At 33.4% G+C, this 25,682-nt stretch overlaps 1 protein-coding gene across 5 annotated transcripts in view; it reads left to right on the top strand.

Annotated features, from left to right (window-relative positions):
- The window catches only part of FSTL5 (follistatin like 5), a 773,228-nt gene that overhangs the window by 376,943 nt on the left and 370,603 nt on the right, over positions 1 to 25,682 (top strand). For all 5 annotated transcript variants that reach the window (XM_007184135.3, XM_007184134.2, XM_028167007.2 and 2 more), the window contains one exon: positions 16,774 to 16,970. In XM_007184135.3, the coding sequence (XP_007184197.2) occupies positions 16,774 to 16,970 (197 nt within the window). The remainder of the gene's footprint in view (positions 1 to 16,773; positions 16,971 to 25,682) is intronic.

Genomic DNA, 25,682 nt, shown 5'->3' with positions numbered 1-25,682 from the left:
AATCTCAATAGATGCAGAAAAAGCTTTTGACAAAATTCAACACCCATTTATGATAAAAACTCTCCAGAAAGTGGGCACAGAGGGAACCTACCTCAAGATAATAAAGGCCATATATGACAAACCCACAGCCAACAACATTCTCAATGGTGAAAAAAATTAAACCATTTCCTCTAAGATCAGGAATGAGACAAGGGTGCCCACTATCACCACTATTATTCAACATAGTTTTGAAGTTATAGCCACGGCAGTCAGAGAAGAAAAATAAATTAACAGAATCCAAATCAGAAAAGAAGAAATAAAATTGTCACTGTTTGCAGGTGACATGATACTATACATAGAGAATCCTAAACATGCTACCAGAAAACTACTAGAGCTAATCAATGAATTTGGTAAAGTAGCAGGATACAATACTAATGCACGGAAATCTCTTATATTCCTACACACGAACGATGAAAAATCTGAAAGAGAAAATAAGGAAACACTCCCATTTACCATTGCAACAAAAAGAATAAAATACCTAGGAATAAACCTACCTAAGGAGACAAAAGACCTGTATGCAGAAAACTATAAGACACTGATGAAAGAAATCAAAGCTGATACAAACAGATGAACAGATATACCATGTTCTTGGATTGGAAGAATCAACATTGTGAAAATGACTCTACTACCCAAAGCAATCCACAGATTCAATGCAATCCTTATCAAACTACCAATGGAATTTTTCACAGAACTAGAACAAAAAAGTTCACAATTTGTATGGAAACACAAAAGACCCCGAAGAGCCAAAGCAATCTTGAGAAAGAAAAATGGAGCTGGAGGAATCAGGCTCCCTGACTTCAGACTATACTACAAATCTACAGTAATCAAGACAGTATGGTCCTGGCACAAAAACAGAAATATAGATCAGTGGAACAGCATGGAAAACCCAGAGATAAACCCACACACATATGGTCACCTTATCTTTCATAAAGGGGGCAAGAATATACAAAGGAGCAAACACAGCCTCCTCAATAAGTGGTGCTGGGAAAACTGGACAGCTACATGTAAAAGAATGAAATTAGAACACTTCCTAACAGCACACACAAAAATAAACTCAAAATAGATTAAAGACTTAAATGTAAGGCCAAACACTATCAAACTCTTAGAGGAAAACATAGGCAGAACACTCTATGACATAAATCACAGCAAGATCCTTTTTGACCCACCTCCTAGAGAAATGGAAATAACAAACATAAACAAATGTGACTTAATGAAGCTTAAAAGCTTTTGCACAGTAAAGGAAACCATAAACAAAATGAAAAGACAACCCTTAGAATGGGAGAAAATATTTGCAAACAAAGCTACGAAGAATAATCTCCAAAATATACAAGCAGCTGATGCAGCTCAATATCAAGAAAACCAACAACCCAATCCAAAAATGGGCAGAAGACCTAAATAGACATTTCTCCAAAGAAGATATGCAGATGGCCAACAAACACATGAAAGGATGCTCAACATCACTAATCATTAGAGAAATGCAAATCAAAACCACAATGAGGTATCACTTCACACTAGTCAGAAAAGACGTCATCAAATAATCTACAAACAATAAATGCTGGAGAGGGTGTGGAGAAAAGGGAACCCTCTTGCACTGTTGGTGGGAATGTAAATTGAACAGCCACTATGGAGGTTCCTTAAACAACTAAAAATAGAAATACCATATGACCCAGCAATCCCACTACTGGGCATATACCCTGAGAAAACCATAATTCAAAAAGTGACATGTACCACACTTTTCATTTCAGCATTATTTACAATAGCCGGGACATGGAAGCTACATAAGTGTCCATCGACAGATGAATGGATAAAGAAGATGTGGCTCATATATACAATGGAATATTGCTCAGTCATAAAAAGAAACGAAATTGAACTATTTGTAGTGAGGTGGATGGACCTAGAGTCTGTCATACAGACTGAAGTAACTCAGAAAGAGAAAATCAAATACTGTATGCTAACACATATATATGGAATCTAAAAAAAAAAAAAAAATGGTTCTAATACACCTAAGGGCAGGACAGGAATAAAGACACAAACGTAGAGAATGACTTGAGGACACGGGAAGAGGAGGGTAAGCTTGGATGAAGTGAGAGAATAGCATTAACATATATACACTAGCAAATGTAAAATAGTTAGTGGGAAGCAGCTGCGTAGCACAGGGAGATCAGCTTGGTGTTTTGTAACCCGCTAGAGGGGTGGGATAGGGAGGGTGGGAGGGAGACACAAGAGGGAGGTCATATGGGGATGTATGTATACATAGAGCTGATTCACTTTGTTATACAGCAGCAACTAACACAACGTTGTAAAGCAATTATACTCCAATAAAGATGTAAAAAATAAAAGGATGAATTGAAGCATCATCAACATAAGATAGAAATTCAGATCATACCTCACATAACTTTTTATTTAGTCTCTCAACCTGGCCAAATTCCAAAAAGATAGAACTGTGCTAGAGACCTGGTCCTGAATCAAGTATTGGGTACCAGCCCAAATCCTGTCTGTTCTTTGGGGTGCCAAGGCCGGGTAAGAACAGGAATCAGTCAGTGGTATCAGGGGTAGTAGCTCTAGAAAGTTGGTATAAAATGTTTACTATGAATGAGAAAAATGGAAAATATGAAAACAGCCTGCGCTTAAGTAGAATTGTTATTGACTAAATAATGATACCATTTGCTTTTAACTCTGTCTTTTGTTTTCTTGTCTATCAGATATATTTTTCTCTAAGAAGATATCTATTAATAGTAGTATTTTCATGGTACTTTTATCATTATTTTATATATTATTGGCTGATCTCTTTACATGATATATGAAGCACTATGATAATGTAATGCATATAATGGTGTAAAAAAATAGAGGCTTGTTCATGAAAAAGGGCTTTGTTAGAATTTATAATAGAATGCTTAACTTAAAGTAAAATACAAAAATGATGCCCAGTACAAAACGATAGAGGCAAGGTTGCCATCAGCTGTCCAGGGCATAAAGGCACTGGGACAAGGCAATGAGTGAGGCTGAAATTAAAACTACATCTCACTTTTCAAACCAGGCACCCTAGGTGGGGTATATTCACCAAGAAGAGCTTTCTTCTGTCTATGAAGTGTTGTATTCACCAGCGTTTTCCTCTTTCCACAAAGGCAGTATTTGCTTGCTAAGTTTGGTATCCAGAGTTTTGGCCACCTAACTGAGTGCTTTTCTTAATTCACTAGAAGGTGCAGTAAAGTCTAAAGGACCTTGTTAGAAGTGCATAGTAATTGGAAATTCTTTTGAATCTAACCAATCAAAATTTCGTGTCTTTAGGAAATAATAGATCATGATATTTTTGCATTATTTCAGTATACCAAAATAAAATATATATATATATATTATTTTCTCCTTGAAAGGATGTTTTAATGATTAAAAACAATAAAAGAACTATTTATTTAGAGTAAACTGGTAGAATAAGTATAGGAGGTTTACTTTAGAAAGGTCAAGAGTTAATTCAGTTAGTGAGTTCTATTTTTTTAAAGCTTATTTTGTGTAGTAATAAAGAATCAAAAAATTAAAACTGAAAGGTGTTCTATAAGTTTTCTATTTACAATATCTTTCCTTGTTACATTCTTTGTTTATATTGCAGGAATTATATTTAAATTTGCCTATATATAGTCATTTATGTATTATATAAGTGATATATAATCACTTATATCTTAAACAATTACAAGAACTTTGAGTTTGTATTAATCCTTTTTTTCTTCTTCTAAGAAAAATGAATCAGATATCTAGAATGTTAAAGGATACTTTTTCAAGGTAAAATCATGAATTTCTTACAAATATAAATTTAACATGTTAAATATTTAATTAACTCATTATTTAAGAGGGAACTAGGCAGATTTATATTCAGTTCAATGAAGTCAAAGAGCCATACATTTATGTGGTGTAAACAATTGTGGAAATGAAATTACAAATAGACATAAACCTGGCTTTTTCCACAAAAAAAGGAATAGAAATCAATTGAATCTTTTCCAGACAAAATTCATTTGCAAGTCCATAGGCAAGAATTATTTTCCATTGGTATCAGTTATCTGCAATTTACCAGGTAGTAAAATATTTCAAAGGCAATGAAAGGCTAAAGTCATATAACCCAGAAAGTCATGCTATAAATAATGAGTAACTTTCCATTGGGAACACCTAATAATGTCTTTGTTTATTCCAAACTTATTTACCAAGCTATACTAGAAATCAGTATATGGCCTAAATGACGTTCAAATCACAAGTGAAAATCTTTAGACACAAATTACAAAAAGCAATGGTCATTATTTTAATTATGAAGCCAAGGAGAAATAAATTTAATTGGAGAGAATACAATATCACTAAACCATTTTATATTTTTATATTATAAAACACTAAACCATTTTATATTTTGTATTATATACACAAACATACAAATATAGGCATATGAACATTAATGTATGTTATCTTCAAAGAGAAGATGTTTTTTATGTCCATTGTTCATAACAGGTAACTCAATCAAGAAATTAAATAAATATGAATTTTGGAGTGTATGTAAAGGCAAAATTTTGGTTTTCTTCTATCCCCAGAAACTAGAAAGCCAGACATCGTTTTAAAATGTGTTTATTAAGTAATTCCACAACTCACTTGTAAAAATGAATGACTTTAAATACAAAGAGTTTGTTATTCATTTTCATCTGGAAAAATTCATGGAAAGGACAAATACTTAAGTTATTCTCTTCTGCTATTTATTCATAAGGTGAAAATTGGGAATTTTACATCTCTCTATTGACTTTAGAAATTTCACACATTTTAATGAATTTTTTATGTAAACGTATTCAAAACTCATATGCCTTTAGGTTGTAGCAAAATTAACTTAAGAAAAGTCAATTCGATGAAAAAGCAACTTTTCGTTATGTAACATTATCTTGGACTTTGATAAAACAACCCATAGCCTTTTTGTGAACATAAGTCAATACTATGTCAGAGGAATATATCTCTACACCACTGTTCTTATTCATATGAATATAACCACAGATTTTGTTTTATTTATACACACACACACATATCCATGCATATGGTAAAAATCAAGATGTCAGCTGGATTTCACAGAAAACTTTTGCATTTCAGAGAAAGGCAACTTCCCTTGTCCTCATATTCTTCTATCTAATTTGCAGCAGTTATGAAATGGAGCAGGACCCTATGGTCCTTGTCCCCCACGTCCTCAGCCTGCCTTTTGTCTGTAGAAATCTTTTAGCCAAAGAATAAGTTTAATAAGAGAAGTGAGAAAAAGCAGAACAAAGGAAAACAGTCAAACGAGACCAAATAATAATAATAGTTCAGTCATTAAGCAAAGTCAAGGACTTTTAGTTCCTCCTCAAGGGGGCTACAGATAATATTCTGAGCCATATCCTGTGAGCTGTGTTGTAGATACTGAAACCCCCACCAGGTAAAAGAATTTAACTACATGATGACCAGGCGGTAGCCATAACATAAGCTGCCACAATTCCAAGAACTGGCCTCAAAGAAACGGTAACAAACCGACCCTGGAACTAAAGACTAACTGTACTTAAAACCATCAAGATGACAAGATGACACTGGTCAGACCACTGCAGGACCAATTTCAAGGTGACCGTCAGAGCTGACTGTGCTCTTTCTGCGTGTAGCCCCCTCCATCCGTCTACAAAATCTCTCACCCACTGGCTGTCATTGGGGGTGAGTTGGCCTTTGGACAGGAGTCTTCCCCACTGCATTGCTTGCCTCCAAAATAAAGCACACTTTCCTTTTCACCAACCTTGCCTTTTTAATTGCTTTTGAGCAGTGAGCAGCCAGAACCCTACTTTCAATTACAGTTAGCTGATATTTTTCCCTTTTCAAGGAATGGGCCTTAGCATATGAAGATGTGTCATAAATCTATCTTCATTCCTTCTTCCACCAAACTAGACAGCGTTTGTGTGGTCTCTTTTTAAGTCAGCAGTGTCTTAGTACTCCTAAAAAATGCTCACAGTCATGTTTTGACCAGGAACATCTTTACTTCACATTTACACATGCCCTCCCTTAACAATCAAACTTCAGCTTCCATGCATTCACCAATGACACAAAGCCAATTCATCAAACCGTTCCTTTCTTCTTAGACTACAGAGCTTCTTAACTGACTATGTTTTCTTTTCCCTCACTGAGGCCTCTACCAGCATCCACAATTACCTCAAATTCATCTCATTTAAAAGCTCCCCCAACTCTTGAGGGTGTAGCTACTTCCTGCAGTTGTCTCTGAGTTACTTCAAGATTTTTTTGTTTTTTATTTTTCACTTAATGCTTTAACAACAGGGAAACCAGTTCCCTATATTGTCTCCTGTTTTGTTTTGTTGCGTTTTTTTTTTTTTTTTTTTTTTGGGGGGGATTGATTTTACTTTCTTTTTTTTTTTTAATTTTTACTTATTTTTTATTTATTTATTTATTTTTGGCTGTGTTGGGTCTTCGTTTCTGTGCGAGGGCTTTCTCTAGTTGTGGCAAGCAGGGGCCACTCTTCATCGCGGTGCGCGGGCCTCTCACTATCACGTCCTCTCTTGTTGCGGAGCACAGGCTCCAGACGCGCAGGCTCAGTAGTTGTGGCTCACGGGCCTAGTTGCTCCGCGGCATGTGGGATCTTCCCAGACCAGGGCTCGAACCCGTGTCCCCTGCATTGGCAGGCAGATTCTCAACCACTGCACCACCAGGGAAGCCCCTTGTCTCCTGTTTGAAATATCTAGTTTGGTTTTGCTTTTTGACTGGACTCTGACATAACAGGTCAATCGATCTTTGAACTCCTTCCAGTTTATGGGCTAAAAATCACACAGTGATACAGTGTTATAAATTATTTTTAAATTGGTAATTAGCTGACAATTTGATTAGGTTCTGCTTCAGTTCTTCATTTTTTTTTTTTTTTTTCTTTTTGAAAGCCAATAATTTAGTGGGCTGGGGAAAACACTCAACTTACCAAAGTATCTGTTATTCAGTCTCTAGGACTATTCATTTTCTCAATTTCTGGGAGACTTTCAAAGTATATTTTATCAAGACTGATTAAATGGCTATTAATTATAGTTGTTACTAGTGGTACCTTATTTATTATACATGTTCAAAAGCATTGGGAGCTGTTATTAATTTCAGTACACCTTTGCCACTACCATATTTTGGATTAAATGCTTTTATCATATCATGTACTCTCAATATAATTTTTACCTTAGATGAACAAAATTAAGCTATAAATTTATGGAAAACATTTGCCGTTGACCTAACTAGGAAGTCATCAACTGCCCATGAATCAAATCTGACCTATTTTCTGTCAAAAATATGACTGTTTTTCAGTTTTTGTTGGTGAAAAACTTGTTTTCAAATTTTTTTCTATTATTAACATCAGGAAATGTTTGTTTTCTCTAATATGTGGAATATTTACTATGTTTTGTTGAAAATATCTCCAAAGAACTATAATGAAAGAATAAAATTGTTCTATTTTTAAAAAAAGATTAATTTATCATTTCCCCTATATTTATTTACTCACTGTCTCATAAGCCCAATTTCTACGGAAGACACATACAGTTTATACTTAATGTAGAAACTTTCCAGTATTAATTACCCCATGTCCTCCTATTCACATCCCTTATATCATTTGTCCTCAGCCTTTGCTATCTCTTATAAATCTTTGGTCAAGGTCATGATGAGCTATTGTTAAACATGGTGCATACCCATAAGAAAGTGTAGGACTAAATAAATATTTGTTACTTATTGTGTGTGACTGTGTGTAAATTAAAATAAAATGTCAAATAGTATCATATTTCTATGATATATGTAACACTGAAGAATTGAACAGATAACATTTATAGTCTTCCAGAAAACAAAACAATAGATGTTGCATGTAGGCAATATATGACCAAGTGTTCTTAATATATAGTATTTTATGTTATTGCAATTTCAGACAAAAATAGGGGTCTACTTTGGAAATATTCCAAAGAATCATTATGTAATAGAGAATAGCAGTCCAGTTGAAGAAGTCTTTTGTCCATGACTGAACTATTTAACTGCTGCTACCAGGACTCTTGAGAGCATTGGGTGATCCTTTTCTACAGAGACACAAATTGGTAGAATCATTTGTGTTTATTTGGTTGGTTTGGGGTCAAAGAGGAGGCAATTAGTGCTAGCATCCATGCTATGACCAATTGAAATGTGAAATATCAAAGTATTCTCATTGGACAATGTCTCCTGACGGTCAGCTTTTCTTAAAAGAAATAATGACAACACATAGTGACTACCCCAGGGACATGGTTTTTTACAGTTTACATTTATTCAAATAAATTATTTGTACATATCATTGTATCAAGATAAAAAAATCCAATAAAGTGATATTGCCCCACACACATACAATACATACAAAAGATCTCTTCCCAAATCCAAGCTATAAATTGTGACATATACTAACCCACTTCAACGTTGAGCCTGTATGAAAGTATTTATCATAAAACAAGAGAACAATACTATAAATGTTACTGTTGTGATGTTTAGTGTATAATGGTATTTGAATATTTACTGTTGCTTAGAATTAGATGTACTTTGGAAAGAATATTTCTTTATGTTAAATTTAATAGGATAAAGACATAGCTGGGGGTTGATGCCCATTCATGACTATTATCTCTTTTGTTTGCTTGATGGGAAATAATGAATAGGCTATATAGAAAATATATAAAGTAGAAACCATAGAAGAAATCCTGTTTTTTGCTATCATTTTTGTATTTTTCTGTGATAAATAAGACAAAGTGTAACTGAGATATTCTGAGACAAGATATATATGAACTCTTGACTGAATAAGATATTCAGTGACCAGTAAAAGACATATGCTTATGCTCATAACTTGGAAACTTAACACCAAACTATAAACTTCAGGAAGAAAGTAACTCAACCTCAACCTTCTACTGTATATAAATTTAGCATTAAACCTGATGCTTATAGAAGAGTACTATATTCCTGTAAGAGTATATTTCTGGGTTTTCTCCACACCAAGGCACTATGCTTAATGGCTGCTTGATCTACATTTCCCACCTAGAAGTATTAATGTTTCTCTATCATTGTGGTTTATCAAGTTTGCCTGTTAATATCTCCATTTGATTCACATTTTTGAAGTTATGTTGTTTAGACAGGCTTGGAGAGTCATTTCTGTCAATATTATGCAGCATTCCTAATGATTGTTGGGGAAATTAAAAATCCTACCAACCAAAAGACCTCTCTCTCTCTCTCAATGTAGTGGAGAAAAGACACATGATTTATTATTGAATATGTATATTCATATACATGAATATATGTATGCAGACAGTCCTCAGAAAACTGTAAATTCTTGACAGAATTTCACACAAATTTGTAGAGTAACATAAAAGAAAGAATAATTAAAGCTTCTCTATCTTCTCAAGAGACAAATAGATGCAACTTGTGAGTCCTGTGTACCTCATGAGAAATGTCTGAGTTAACTAGTATGATGCGCTTACAATTATTGGGTCAGAATTTTCTTAATCTTTCATGTAAAGTCAAATGTCAATCCTGTTATTGGGCTTATTATGTTTCATGGAGATGGTATAGTAATTGTACTTTCTTCACAGGATCATTTTAAAGATTAAATGAGCTGTCTGTAAAATACTTAGAACAGTGCCAGCACACAATAATTGCTGTGTATATATTGGATTAAAATCATTATATACCTATGGCTTCATGGATATGAATAGCATATCTTCTGTAAGATCAATGCAAACAATACAATTTTCATTGAAAACCACATATTTGAGTACTGTGATGAAATTATTGGACAAGATTATTTAGTGTTCAGAAGTACTAAGAGTCCTGCTCTTAATGGAGGTACATGAGTCTTAGTTTTGACTCTACTTGATTCAGGGATAGACACTTTTTCATAACTTGATTACTTTTTTAAATTACTTTCATCAAATTTTTTAAAAATTCAAGAATATCTTTTATATGTCTTTACTCCTTGAAATACTATAAATCCAGATAATATAAATCAAAATTAAAAACCTCTATAAAACACAGACTACCACAATGAGAACTGTAAGAACTGTGTAGTATAATTTTTAAGGCAATATGCACTCATACTTTAACAGCAATTGCAAAAATGTGAAAAGATGAAAGCCCTTCACATTGTGTACAAAATATTTGTAGAAAGGTTGCCAGAAAACAAACAATAATTAATTAGGAAAAACTTATTTCATAAACTGTTTGATATCATTAGCTACTTATCACATATTCTTTAGGAGGTATGCCTTTTCATATGAAGCATACTATATTTTCTTGGTTTTAACTATAAAGATAATGACTTAAAAGACTGTTAATTTACTAAACGGTAAAATCACACACTTGAGCAATTGTGATAATTATATTACAAGTTATATTTATTTCAGGTAAGATAAATATACATTTTTCACTAAGGTTCCCAAGCATTCTAGATTACCATCATCATTGTATTGTGCTCTGTTTTATTTTGTTGTGTTTTCTGCCAGCATTCTCTGCATCTTTACTTTATAATATGTGATTCTGTTTGTGAGGGTGATGAGAGAGGATGGGGATAGTAAGAGCTAAGCTGCCTACTTGCTCCAAAGTATGTCACCTTTGAAGAATATAATTGAAAACAGAGCATGGGATACCTAATCTTGTCCCTCAAAAGCATTTTAATTAATGTTCTTTCAGGGTAAAGAGAGCAAAGTGACCTGGTTACTAGAACACCTTTATTGAAATTATAATATCACATTTGCCAAGCTAGAAAGTCAAACCCCTTTTTAATACTGCTTGTATAGATGTAGGCAGTTGTCAATGACCATGTGGCATATAATTGAAAAAAGTTACATCATAAGGAACAAAGTGTTTGGAGAATTAATATTTAACTCACAGTACTTTCCTTTTATTTCCAGTAAGACTAATTCCCAAAATTAATCAGTAAGCATGTCAATTGAATTAATTGTGTTTTTAATCATTTTCATTTAACTAGTCAACAACGTTTAAGGAGATGTTAAATTAAGCCAAGTCACATTGTGTGTGTGCAGAGAGTGGGGGAAAGGTTATGGAACCAACGTCTCTTGTAAAATATAGTCCCTCATTCATTTAAAAAATTCCCTGTAAGACAACGCGACGCCACTACACACCTATTGTAATGGTGAGTCCAAAACACTGACAACACCAAGTGCTGGTGAGGGTTTGGAGCAACAGGAACTCTCATCCATTGCCGATAAGAATGCAAACTGGTACAGCCATTTTGGAAGGCAGTTTGGTGATTTGTACACAACTAAACATAATCTTACATACAATCCAGTAATTATGCTCCTTAGGATAAGGATTTGAAAATTTAAGTCCACACAGATACCTAAACATGGATGTTTACAGCAGCTTTACTCAAAATTGCCAAAACTTGGAAGCAATAAAGATGTCCTTCAGTAGGTAAGGGGATAAATAAACTGTGGTCCATGCAGACAGTGGAATGTTATTCAGTGATAAAAAGAAATGAGCAAACAAGCCATGACACAAAGGAATCTTAAATGCATTGACTTCTCAGAAGCCAATCTGAGAAGTCTACATATTGTATACAATTCCAAATCTATGACAGTCTGGAAAAGGCAAAACTATGGAGACAGTAAAAAGGTCAGTGTTTGTCAGGGGTTAAGGAGGATGGAGAGATGAATAGGCAGAGAGCACAGAGGATCTTTAGGGCAGTGAAACTACTCTGTAGATACAGGTGCACACATGTCACTATACATTTGTTAAAACCCATGGAGTATATAACACCAAGAACCCTATGTACTAATGAACTCTAATATAGGGGTTTTGTGATAATGACATCAATGTAAGTTCATCAATTTTTGTGGGGATGTTGATAGTGGGGGAGTCTGTGCATATGGGGGGGCAAAGGGTACATGGAAAATCTGTATTTTCTGCTCAATTTTTCTGTGAAAATAAAACTGCTCTGAAAAGTAAGTCTACTGTTTAAAAAAAAAAAAAAAAAAAATTCCCTCTCCATGAGGAAATCATGGCTCTTCAAATGTACAAAGTTGTGAAGTGGTATGTGTAGGTGTGCTTGTATTAGTAAATTTCCAGAATTAGAATAGTATCTGAAACATAACAGTTTTACATTAATTTTATGTGTAACTGTAAACGTTTTAATAAGAACTTTTAAGTAAAGTTTATGTAATATAAAACAATTTACACCATTAGATTTTCCATATTTTAGTAGATACTCCAGTTAAAGTTTATTTTAATTTTGTTCAGACTACTTTTAACCAAGATAATTTTAATTCCTTCAAACACACAGTTTAACAATTTACAAATGAATTTAAATATAATAGTTTTCCATGTTGAATTTATTCATAGATGTATATTAAATCAACATACTAAAGTTTTCATACATTTCTTATGTTATAAATGCAAAGTATTTTTCTAAAACACATTTTAGAAAATATTTACATTTTTAAAAATGTTTACATATTAAAAAGATGTAAAAGTTTTCTTTTAGCAATTGTTTAATAGTTTGAGGAAAAAACAATTCCAGTATGCATTCTAATATATGAAAATAATTGATGCTAAAATAAAAACATTTAATTTGTATCCTTTTAATTTCTAAGATTTCAGCTTATATTAGGATCAAATTAATCAAATTTGAAATATAAATGCTAAAAAGAGAAGTAATGTTCTTATATACTTAGATTTGATTATTTTTATGTTGAAAGGAATTGGTACTTCTTAATGATGGATGGAAGGGAAGGATAAAAGTGTAATTTCAAAGAGATAACAAATTATAGGCTTTGAAAAAGTAGTGTTAAGCATAACTGATAGAATCTATAATTTTGAGCACTTATCATGTACTCAAAACTGATGGTGGTACTATCAGATATATAAAACGTAATTATCCTCAGTTCAGTAGAGTCTTGGAGAAGCCTTGCCAATACACAGGTGTGACCATTTGAAAGTCAGAGAGTCAGAATGAGAAAGACAAATATCACAGGATATCACTTACATGTGGAATCTAAGAAAAGGGTACACATGAACCTATTTACAAAACAGAAACAGAGTCACAGATGTAGAAAACAAACTTATGGTTACCAATGGAGAAAGCGGGGGAGGGGGGAGGGATAAATTGGGAGATTGGGATTGACATATACACACTGTTATATATAAAATAACCAACAATAACCTGCTGTACAGTATGGGGAACTCTACTCAATACTAAGTAATGACCTATATGGGAACAAAATCTAAAAAAGAGCGGATATGTATATATGTATGACTGATTCACTTTGCTGTACAGCAGAAACTAACACAACATTGTAAATCAACCATACTCCAATAAAAATCAATTTAAAAAATCAAAACAAGTGAGAACTTGTGCACATAATAAGAATACAGGAATATCATGCATGTTTTGGCCATGTGGCATTATCAAGCATGTTTTTTGTTTCACAAAATAGTTTAGTTTGAATAAAATTATGAATCTATTACTTAAATGAGAAAAAAAGAAAAAAAAAAAGAAAGTCAGAGATTCTGTCTTCTTCCAGGCCCCACAAGACTAGGTGGATTTTAACTGCCCTAGAATCACTCTGAGTCCAGAGTCAGTACAGCCCTGGAATCTGCATTCATGGGCAGGAGGATGGTATAGGTACCATCAGGTGGTGACCTCATTCGTCTTGTCCTCAGTGTCTAGAACAGGCACAGCAGAGGTGATCTCTTACTGGTCCCCAAGAGTACCAAGCGAGTCCAGGACAAGTTTTCTTTCCTTTCGCTGCCTAACACCAGCAGGTGTCAGGTTTCTTTTCCTAACACCATCGGTTGATTAAGTATTGAGAAAGGAATCCTACCAAAGCAAACAAATCAACAAACTAAAATTTCTTAACTTCCTTCTTGAAATTTTTCTTGGATGAGGCCATGATTTCTTAATATACATTGATGTTTATTTCTAAATATCTATTCTTTTTCATTCATTCTATTTTTTTATATTGATACTTATTAAAAGGGTGGTAAACATTTAATATTTCCAAATCGTCATTTTGTTTTTACTCATTTTAACCCATTGTAATAGGACTTTCCCATTTATTCACTAAAATTTCCCTTTATTGTCATCAATTACCTCCAATTTAAGGAATCTAATGAGCATGTTTCATTTCTTATCTTATTTTTACTCTGAAACATTTAACATTTCATCACACCCTCTTTCTTGAAAAGTTCTTTTCCCGTTAGCTTCCTCTTTGGTACTTATAGTTTTCTTGCTATTTCTCAGATACTCCTTTTCTTGTTCTCTCTCTCCCTTTGCAAGTTCTTTTTTCTCTACCTGCAATTTAAGCAATGATATTGCCTGGAGTTTATTATTATATTTGTTTTTCACTTTCCAAATAATCCTTGGACAAATTTACTGAATCCATGTATAAGTTGATTTTAAACTCAGTTCTGAAGATGAGAAAAGTAGAGAATAAAGACTAAAGGAGATAATGCCTGGGTGTAAAAATCACTGTGCTCCTTTCTAGCTCTGTAATTTTGAACAAGTTATTTAATCTCTCTGTGTCTTAGTTCTTCATCTGTAAAATAGTGGTAATTATAAGGTCTTTCTTGTTGGATTGTCGTGAGAGTTAAGTGATTTAATACATAAAAAGTTCCTGGCACATAGAAAGCCTGCATTACATGTAATCTATATATTAATAATAGATGTATCTATTTATTACTAAAAAAGATCTGTAACAGCGATTATTTAAAATCTCTAAATTCTACAAAGTTTTACATAATTTTAGGACTGTTTATTGCACATTTCCATAGAATGTGAATGCCTTAACTTCAATGCTTTTATTTTTGTTTTCTTTGGATTGCCAGCAACTACCTCAATACCTGGACTTGCCAGGGAATTTACAATTTGGGAAAAAGTATCTATAGAGAGAGCATGATGATGATTGTATTACTTGATTTGATCAAAATTAGAGTGTAACAACCTAAAATTGTATCTCCTCATGTCAAATTTCAAATATTAGTTAAAAGGTGTTCAGCACTTAAATTCTATTTCCCATGTTCTCACCTGCTCATCATGGATGGACACAGGTCAGTTCCCCCAGACTCCATCCTCCTTCCCATCAGTCAAATGAAAGGACAGACAGGTCCAAGGTCAAATACAGAAATCCCAGGGAGGGCTGTTGGAATGGTTTTCTCTCTCTTCCTGCTGCACGCACACACGCACACGTATTTGAAGACTCCTCTTATGTATCTTTCACAGACACCAAAATTGTTACCTATCTCTATGGACTTGATTACTTTTCTCTTTTGTCAGTGATTTCTGTTCTATTATGAAAACATATTCTTATTATTATTCTTTACTGAGAACAGAATAGTGCAAAATTCACTTAATTTGTGGTACAAAGTTTACATCTTGTAAAAAAAGAAGTTCTTGACAGGATTGCTAAACACTAAAATTGCTGAAAAACAGAAGCCATTTCACTGTCTTTGAAAAACAAGATAGTCTCTCATCTCTCTGGAAGAGATTGTTTTCCATCTTGTCTGGAAAAAGAATGAGACCTCAACCCCATGCTTCTCAGACATATATTTTAAAATCTTTAGAAATATTGTAGATTCTGTCACAGCTTAATTGTCGAAATGCATCACAACTATAAAGTTAGGTTTTGTCCTAAAAAAATATATTGTGAAAATTCTCAGCTAATATAATGCCTACTTTTTCATTTATAAATTACATTACACATTGTATTTTCTGTATACATTTTAAATCACATTTACTATCAATAGTAAGCACATTTCATTTCAATGTATTATAAAGACATCAGCATGGGGACTACTGTAAGAAAACTCCTTTGTAAAATAATTATGTCAAGATATTAGAGCAATTGCAGTTATTTTTGAAGATATTAAGCCAAGCAACTATTTCCATTAACTGTGAAGTTCCCAGTATTCTGCTGGTTATTTTATGGGAGATACTGAAAATCTGTAATGCATTGTTTCTTCAGTAAGCTCATACTTTAGCTGTGGAAATGAAATTGACAGGTTAAGACTTAAAGATACAAAATGGAAACATATTTCATATTATACACCAAGACTCTAAACAGAGAAATAGATGAATATCAGAAAAATAAGTAAATAAATAAACTTTTGGAAGAAAACAAATATGAGCTTAGCATCATTAAAAATAGAATCAAGAAAAAATGTAAATACACACACACACACACAAACTTCTTCAAAACAAATCCAAATGTAAAAAATATATATATTTCCAATTAAAAACTTGCTATACTCTTTTGGAGCCAGATATATATCAGTTTAAGCACAAAATCCAGCACAATCTAACCCTTTGTTTGGGTGAGCCATTTCATCTCCCTGAACCTCATGTTCAAAACCTGTGAAATTATTACTATAGACATGTATAGTGAGGAGTTAAACTAAGGTAGTGTATTTAAACATTGGAGCCAGTTGAACCTATCATGTTTTTCTATGTGCATTCATAGAATCAATGACTTTGTCATCGAGAAAACACACAATATTTGTGTCTTTATTGGGTTTGATACTAATGAAAATTTTCTATCCTCTCATGTAAATAGCCCATTCTTTTTTCCTTGTACAAGTAGTAAAGTATGCAAGTAGAAACATAAATATTATGTACAAAGTATGTTATCTACTAGATATCAGCTTAAAACATTAATAAAATAAATGATTCCTTTCTAATAATATTGTTTTGAAAATAACTTAGTTCTTCTGTTACAGGAGATAACTGCGAGGCCACTGAATACAGCAAGATGAAAAGCATGCTTTTAGATTTACAAAATCAAAAATATGTTACACAAGACAATGAAAACCCTAACGGTGATGACGTATTTCGGAAGAAGTTGCTGGTGGATCAAATGTTTAAATATTTTGATGCCGACAGTAATGGACTTGTAGATATCAATGAACTAACTCAGGTAAGATTAATGACTAAATTAACAAGCTCATTTAAGTATAGCATATACAATATATTTACATTTGTGTGAATTTATGCTATATAAAAAAATATTTTATGCATATAATTTGACTATAGACATAAAATATTTTTAAGAGAAAATTTTGACTACTCTAACAGCAGTATTAACTTTAAGTAACATTTATATGATGTACAATTTAAAAGAGATACCTACTTTTGACAGGTTTCTATACCTTAAATACCTAAAGGAATTGCCAGTTCTCTCTTATAGAATTTATAAAATATCTCCAGATATATTCTGGAGTTTTTGTAATGTTTCATTTTCTATCAGTCAATGGAAGCTTGTTTATCTGGTATTCAAGGGCATTACTGAACAGCAATTGAGTACATCTATAACATATTGTAAATAAGTGATTTAAGAAGGTATTCAATTATTGACCTACTCCAGTACATTCTTAATTATCAAAGATCAGGTATATTAAATCTGATTTTAATACTATGTCAACATTATTAAATTTCATTTCTTTGAAAATTGCCACCAAAATGATACATATAGACAAATTTTTATTAAAGAGAAGAGAATATTTTAATAAACAGAAGGTCTTTATGTGAGCCATTTTGGAAAAATAGGAATATTTTAATGTGTCTGTTACTGAGACAGACTGCTGAAGGAAATTGAAATACCCAGATTTAAGAACCTAAATTAGTTGCGGATAGTGATGGAAATATAAAATGATGGACATAAGATTTCTCCACAAATATATATAGGTTTTTAGGGAGCAAAGGAGAGAAGAAGCCACTCCAGGGTGACTAGGAAATTGCTGATAGCCCTGAGGAGTGTTGCTGAGTCCATGGTAATTCCTATAGTGGATCTTAAAGTGGATTTTGCTGCTGTGCTTAACAGGAAATATAGTTTTAAAAAAAAAAAAAAATTCAATTGTCTATTTCCACAACATCATGCCATTCACGTTTCATATTTAATTTTATGGCTTACTTAAAAAATCCAGCAATGTGGAATATCGGTCTTACTATGCAAGTATTTCAAGTTTTGAGATAGTGTAACGTAGTTTAGAGACTTCATATCAAAGTGACCTTGTGAGCAAATTGACTTGTCATTCTAGGTAATTAAAAAACACACCGTTTTCATTATCTTCTTTAACTCAGCTTACATTTAATGAGTAGTTACTAAGTCCCAGGCCCTGGGATTCAAGGAATGAAACTCTGGAATTTTAAGGTAAAGTTCGAAAACTTTTAATTAAGATATTCATGTTGTCATACATGTCATAATTTATTTTTCAAGAATGAAACTCTTTAGAATTTTACATTTCTAGTAAAGAAATGACATAATTCAGTTAAAATGAATTTATAATTAAGGCACGTCACTTGGATCTATGCATGTCTGACATATTCAAATATACTGTGTTTTTGGTTTTGTTTCTTACTTTTTAATTTTATAATAGTTTTTAGTTTTCATTAACATGTCTACACTACTTTAACCACTGGCTGGGTATGACACATGATCTGACCAAATCTAGGACCCACTTCTGAGTCCAAAGAGAAAATTGCTCATCACTGGAAAATGGCATTGACAGCACTCACCTATAATTGTTTCAAGTTTCTGCTACATCCAAGTTTATATTAGTTTCCTAAGGTGGCCATAACAAAGTACCACAAACTGGGTGACTCAGACAACCTCTCTGTCAGTTCTGGAGGCTCAGCGTCTGAGATGGAGGTGTTGGCAGGGCTATGCTCTATCTGAAGCCTCTTGCGGGGGAGAGTCTTTTCTTGCCTCTTTCAGCTTCCGGTAGCGCCAGGCATTCCTTGGCTTGTAGGTGCATCACTCCAGTCCCTCCCTCTGCAGTTAAATAGCTTCTCTCCGTGTATTTGTTTTCACATCATTTTGTCCCTTCTTCAAAGGATACCAGTCATATTGGACTGAGGGTCCACCCTACTCTAGCAGGACCGCATCTTACAGTATCTAATTACATCTTCAATGACCCTATTTCCAAAAAAGTTTACATTCTGAAGTCCTCAGGGTTAAGACTTTAACATATCTTTGGGGAGGACAGAGCGCAACCCATAATAAAGTCATCTGCTACAGGGTTTAGTTTTGTTTTTCCTGTTACCTTTGATTTGGATTTGCTTTTACATCTGCAAAGTGCCCTTACAATTCATCTGAAAGTTATCACGTGAGAGCAGGAAAGCTCTTCAGAATCCTATTTATATGTTGACCATCCACAAGGTATAGGCAAGGAAGGATCTGGGGAGGTAATATTTACTAACCCCTGAAGACATGCCCCAGTCCTTCCTTCAGCTTTATAGAGTGGAAATGTTAGCATCTCATCTGTCAGCAATCAGCTGTGAAAAAACCAAAAGTTTGTAACTGACACCGTGGAAAAGATATAATACATTTCTAGCTTTTACAAGCATAAATATTGTTTTTGAATTGTGTCTTTTTAGGTTACATGTACTTTGAAAGAACTTGTATTCCAAGTATTATAATATTAAAGTCAATAATATATATGACTTTAAAAATCAACTTGGAAACATATAATATCATCATTTAATATCAAGTTTCAAAATAATTTAAAGAGTAAAAAGGGAAAGGATCTTAATGGTGTCTGCTAATAATTTACAAGCTATTATTAGCAGAAATGTAATCTGTAATTCCAAGATACTGCCAATGACAAGTAAAAATTAACGAACATACTTTGGCTTTGAGGTTTTATAAATTCAGCATAAAAGCTTGCTGCCCGTGTTCTGTTAATACTCTACATAATGAATATATATTCTAAAGTTTCTCTTGCAGATTTACAAGTAAATTAGAAACTAGAGGTAGTTGAGAGAAGAAAGAGATAATAAAAAGCAATAGTTAAAGAGGGTAAGATCTATAGTATCACAGTTTAAGAACTTTGATTATAGAATCTGGACTCATATCTACTACTTAATTCCTGTGCAACCTTTAGCAAATGACCCAAATTCTCTGTGTCCCAATTTCCCTTTCTACATATTGGCAATGATAATAACACCTAGTATGTAAACTGGATGTGATATTGATATTACTTTGAAAATGTAGACTTCTTAGAAACATAACTAGCACATAGAAAACATGATGTAATTGTTAGCTCTAATTAAATTTTCCAATCTAAGTTTCCTGTGCATACCATGGAGGATAATGGAAATATAAAGAGGGCACACATGCTTGAGTTAGTTAGTGGATGAACAACTGATCAATATTTCTATCCGGTTCATCCTTTGCATTTTTTAATGTTTACAATCGGCTGATAGGTGAGAACAAATCGGCCATTATAACCCAGAAATCTATGTACACATTATTAAATATGCAAACATTTTAATACCAATTTTCACAATGAAAAAATGTTTCTTACAAAAGAAGAAAAATGGTTTGGTTATTCCAAGAAATTAGGAAAAATAAATGGTAGCATGTTTTATTTATTTATTCATTTATTTATTTTGCTCATATCATTTGAAGTACTCATCTGCTTATCTCACATAGCTAGTATGAATGTTGTTAAATCCTGAGTTCTAGGCTAGAGACAAGTACATGACATCATTCTGCAACCACTGTGATGTTGGGCATTTTTCTCCAGAGTATATAGTGCCCCTGTCTTTACAGATATGATGTTAAATTGAACTAAACTTAAAATAAATATCATATATATTTTGTTTTTAAGATGCTGATATATATTATACTAAAATATCCTTACCTGCCAAACTGTAAAATACCTAGTTTTGTGCAGTTTTTTCTTGCCCATAAAACCAAGTTATAAGAAATAATTGAAAGCAATGTCTTGATTAAGACAGACATAGATGTGTTATGAAAGAAATAATATGCTTTAATTGACTATATTTTACAATTTAAATATTTTAAAAATATATAGGTCCTCAGTTAGTATAGTACAGTAACTTAGTAATGATAATAGTAGTAGTAATTGTAATAATACTATTACGATTCTATAATCCAGATGTCTGTCATTCCCTTTGCATTTATCTTTGAGCTACACAGACACACACACACACACAGTCCATTTGCAAAAAGCAATATGTACTTGGTTGAATGACTGAAGATGTATAGGGTGGTAGGGGATGGGATTATATCACATATTATACAAATCACACATTGAAATCCAGTTTAGATGAAGCACTTTGTACACTTTTCCTTTCCTTGTGCTCTGTCCAGATCATGCCTTGCATTTTCTGTACCACAGACGCAGGACCCAAGTCTATCTCTCAGTTTCAACTCCTTAATTTTCTCTGGGGCTCCAAATTCCTTATCACTCAAAACAATATAGTTCTGTTTTATTTATATTCTCCCCCTAAATGTGTATAACCAAATACATCACTTTCAATAGTTGCCAACATCTATGTACCTTTCTTAAAAACTAATGGCAAGTTATAGAATATAATAACACCAACATCAAAAACTGATATCTGCAAGAGGGAGGAGATATGGGGACATATGTATACGTATAGCTGATTCACTTTGTTATACAGCAGAAACTAACACACCATTGTAAAGCAATTGTACTCCAATAAAGATGTTAAAAAAAAAAAAAAAAAAAAAAAGCAATATCTGGCACAGTCTTTCCTTTGGCAAATAAGTCTTCTGTCCCTGAGATGAGTAGAAATTCTTATCCTCTGTCTTCTACCTTATTTTTTATACCCTCAGAGCCAAGTGAAATCCCACATCTCTCTCTTTCCTCAAGTGTGTATGATGCCCATTTTCACCCTTGGTGAGGATTTTTGCCTTCCCGAGGGACATGGGGTTGGATGACAGGGGAGAGTGTGGGAGTTTTTTTACAGGAACAGAAGAGATGATCACTCTCTCCTCTCCCATATACGTGTCTTAATTACTATATGACAAAGGTAATATTTCAATCACATTTAAAGTATTTGTTGAGCATTTTTGTTTTAAAATGTCTATTCTCTCTTTATTGACAATGGGTAAATGGACACTTAATTTACTTTGGTCTAGGCAGCCCTGTATCTTTTCTTAAATCTGTGCTATACTGCCTGGATCCTATTCAGAATGAAGTGGTAGAACTGAGTGGTCTCAGCCAGTAAGCAGTTCTGTGCACTAAAGGCAAAATCAAATGTTCTGGCTCTTCCCAAAGACCAGGCTGACGGTGTGAAACCTTGCTTGTTTGGTGTTCCCTCTTAGTTCCATTCCCCAAATCTAAACAAGTGTCTGAGGTTCATCTCTATTATCTGTATCTCTCTCCTGCTTCTCTTAAATTGCCTTCTCCAACAGTAAGAATTCAGGGCTCTCTTTGGGTCTATGGTGAAATCTGAGCTTTACTAATGCTTGCTTCGGTGAAAATTGTCCTTGTAGCAATATGCTCCAAATTTGCTTAATATTCAAATGTGTGTCTCATAGGATAATAGCTCACTGAAAAAGCCTTAACAAATGTAAAGTATAGTCTTTATTTGAAACATAATAACAAACAGGGTTTCTCCCCTAAGTACTGTGTATGTGACTAGTGTGGTCAGGCACTCAGCTACACAGTAACACATTTATGGTTTTAAGAACATATGTTATTCCAAAACAGACCTGTAATGCTTGAAATAAGGATTTCAGGCTGAAGTGACCTAAGGTATGATCACGTTCCTTTTGGCAGGCTGGCATGTAGGAAAAGGTCATTGGAAGAGAGAAGGTTAATGATCATTTGCTATGAAAAGAAGCATAGAACTCTTCCTGGTGGTTTATTCATATGCATTTTGAAGTTTCTGTGGATATTGATAAAGAGTTAAGGTAGACAGAAATATTGTGAATTGAGGGGTAAATCATTGGTGAATTATGGGGAGAGAATAGGAAAGAATTATGTAACTGACCTGACATTCAAAGGAGTAGCTTCTATTTACCATCCATCCTTCTGTCTGTCTATCTATCTATCTATCTATCAATCAATCATTTATCTATCTATCTATCTATCTATCTGATGAAAGAAAACTCATTTGGCAGGAGGAAGAAATCCGGAAGTGCCAATAGGGAAGCATTTAATTTTTGACCATCTTCCTTCCATTGAGGTAGAATAGACATGAGAAAAAAATTAGTCTCCAATTGTTAAAATTATTGGACAAATGGTTTTCTTAAGGGGTAGCCAGATTTTCTTAAAGTCAGTATGGTGAAGAACATGTTTTCATAAGAAATAGAAGCCAAAAGATAATTTTCTGATCAGAGAGCAGGATTTACAGAGGATGCTATGATGGGTTTGAGTTGGAAAGGAAATGAGATTAGGTCAAATTGGGAAATGTGCACAGCAATATGGGAAGACTTGGATTTTATAGGGTCACAGAGGTAAACCAGGGTTTGAAGCACAAGGGAATTTGTATAAATTGTCCCTTAGAGAAAGGACAACTACTTCTTGCATCATGGTTCCATCTATTTGCTCCTCAGAGTAAAATGAGGGGAAACATACGCAGACTTCACTCAGCAGAATGGCGCCCTTGAGTTTATTAGCAATGTTAAAAGATAAACTGAAGCATATTAAAATGTTGAGTTTATCTGAGCAAAAATCCATTCAAATCTGGCAACACCATACCAGAAGTGGTTAGAAGCATTCTGCGGAGGGGAGCTAGGGAAAACTTTTATAGAGAGAAGGTGAAAGCAAAGTAAGGAAAGCACTAATTGGCTACAGATTAAAGCCTAGTTGTTTGTGATTGGTTGTACTTAGGTTTTGATTTCATAACCTTCAGGCATTTCCAGGTTTAAGGGTTGGTTGTATTGTATGTGCCAAAGCATTAGAGCCAACCTCAGCCTAACATTCTCCTTGTTTAATTTAAGAGGAGCCAACATAGAGTTCTTGAATTGAAATGGTGCTAATGGCTTGGCAAATGTGTTCCTCAGCCTTCTCCCCATTTCATAAAATAACCGTCCATAGAGTTTAAGTAAGCAAAGTCATTCCCTTGTGAGTCTGAGTTTAAATTAGCAGCTGTATTGAGTATATTGATTTAGCTTTTTTCTTCATTTAGATTCTGTCATCTTAATAAGCTGATTCACATTAGGAATACATATTAGAATGAAATATTTCCTTAATGTGCACACATGACAACTGTTTATTAAAATAATAAAAAGAACTACTTGTTCTCGGGATTTAGATTATTATGTTACATATATTTGACTTAAAGAGCCATTTGCTCAATGACTACCATATGTGAATTCATTTACAAAATTAAATAAAAAAGCAAGAATAAATAACGCTAGATATTTTTAAGGTAACAGGATAGGCATGGTGCTGATGTCTTTGCAGACTTCGTACATATCCATTTTCTTTAAAATTTATTAGAACTGTTACATAGGGAATGGACAGTTAGTCTTTGTTTTGAGTTGTTAAGCCTATTACAATTTTAAAGATTTTTGAAAGGGTTCTTGTAGCTAGTCAACATATTTATTTATAATGAGATTGGTAAGAATTGTTTTACCCCATAGATAAAATGTTATTTTAGTGGAAACAAACTAATTGCAAATAAATAAGCATTTGTTTGGGTATAGAAGGAGATAAGTGAGGACTGTCTGGGAGTGCCATAGTAATTAATCCTATTCAACATTTACAAACCCCATAAACCTGTCAGGTATACAACATAAGGCAGCAGAAACCAGGTGTTAAAATGGCATTGGCAATGCTAGTAGGTAGATCCTAGTAGAACTGGGAATTTCCTTTCAAGGGCTAAGGATTTCACAATAATAACAGCAACAATTAGCACTTAAAACAGAAAGGTAAGGCCTGTATTGTTGGGTTAGGTGTAGTTCAGGGCTCCAATTAAGAAACAGTCATTTCAATTGTAGCTGGAAACCTTAGTAAGTAGTTTCAAATATTCCTTTTTTTTTTTTTTTTTTGCTTTAACTCTGTTCATAGTATCATAAGACAACTTGAAAATTAAAATTAAGTTTTTAAAAAATTTTAAATATATTGTTTGTAGCATCTTTCCTTTAGAATGTCAAAGTACATTAAAAGTGTTGGCATTCATGTTCAGAGAATCCCTGTGAACCATATAGAATGCCTTAAAACTAAAATAGTTTTCATCCCACCAATGGTTTAATAATTTTATCTCTTCAGGTAGTCTTTCAAAATTAATGTTGGCCCTAATGATTTTTTAAATGTCTTCTAATGTGTTAAGCGTGTTACAAAACCTAAAAGAGAACTTAGAAGATGTGATTATTGTATGCAATTCTTTTCTTTTAATACATATTGCAGGGTAGCATCAGTTATATATGATTAAACCATTATAATTTGTAATATTAATTATTTACCCTCTGTCCTTTCACATTGTTTATTTTTAAGTGCTGTTGACCATCCATAATTATCCTGTTTTTTTCAATTGATTACATGTTCCCACTCACCCTTTCTAGAATATTAACTCCATAAGGGAGTCATTCTTACTTACTAATTAATCTCCAGCCCCTAGACCTATTCTTGGCACATGGTGGTTGTAAAGAAAGGAAAGAAAGAGGGATGGAGGAAGGGAGAGAGGGAGAAAGGAAGAAAGTGGATAAGAAGTAGTCTGGAGGATCAAGTAATAGAAGAGCCAACCTGTATTGATGTGGGAGAAACTTAAAAGCCAGTGCCTGGAGATGTGTATTGTTACCACAGGAGTATATTTATTTTCTGAGCCTTGGAATGTAATCTACACATTTGTCAAGTAAAGGACTGAATATATCTGCCTCTGTTTAACCTCACAAATGTGATGGACT

This window comes from Balaenoptera acutorostrata, chromosome 5 (genome assembly GCF_949987535.1).
Source record: "Balaenoptera acutorostrata chromosome 5, mBalAcu1.1, whole genome shotgun sequence".
Classification (NCBI taxonomy): domain Eukaryota; kingdom Metazoa; phylum Chordata; class Mammalia; order Artiodactyla; family Balaenopteridae; genus Balaenoptera; species Balaenoptera acutorostrata.
The sequence above is the reverse complement of the archived record's forward strand: the minus strand, read 5'-3'. Positions and strand labels throughout refer to the sequence as shown.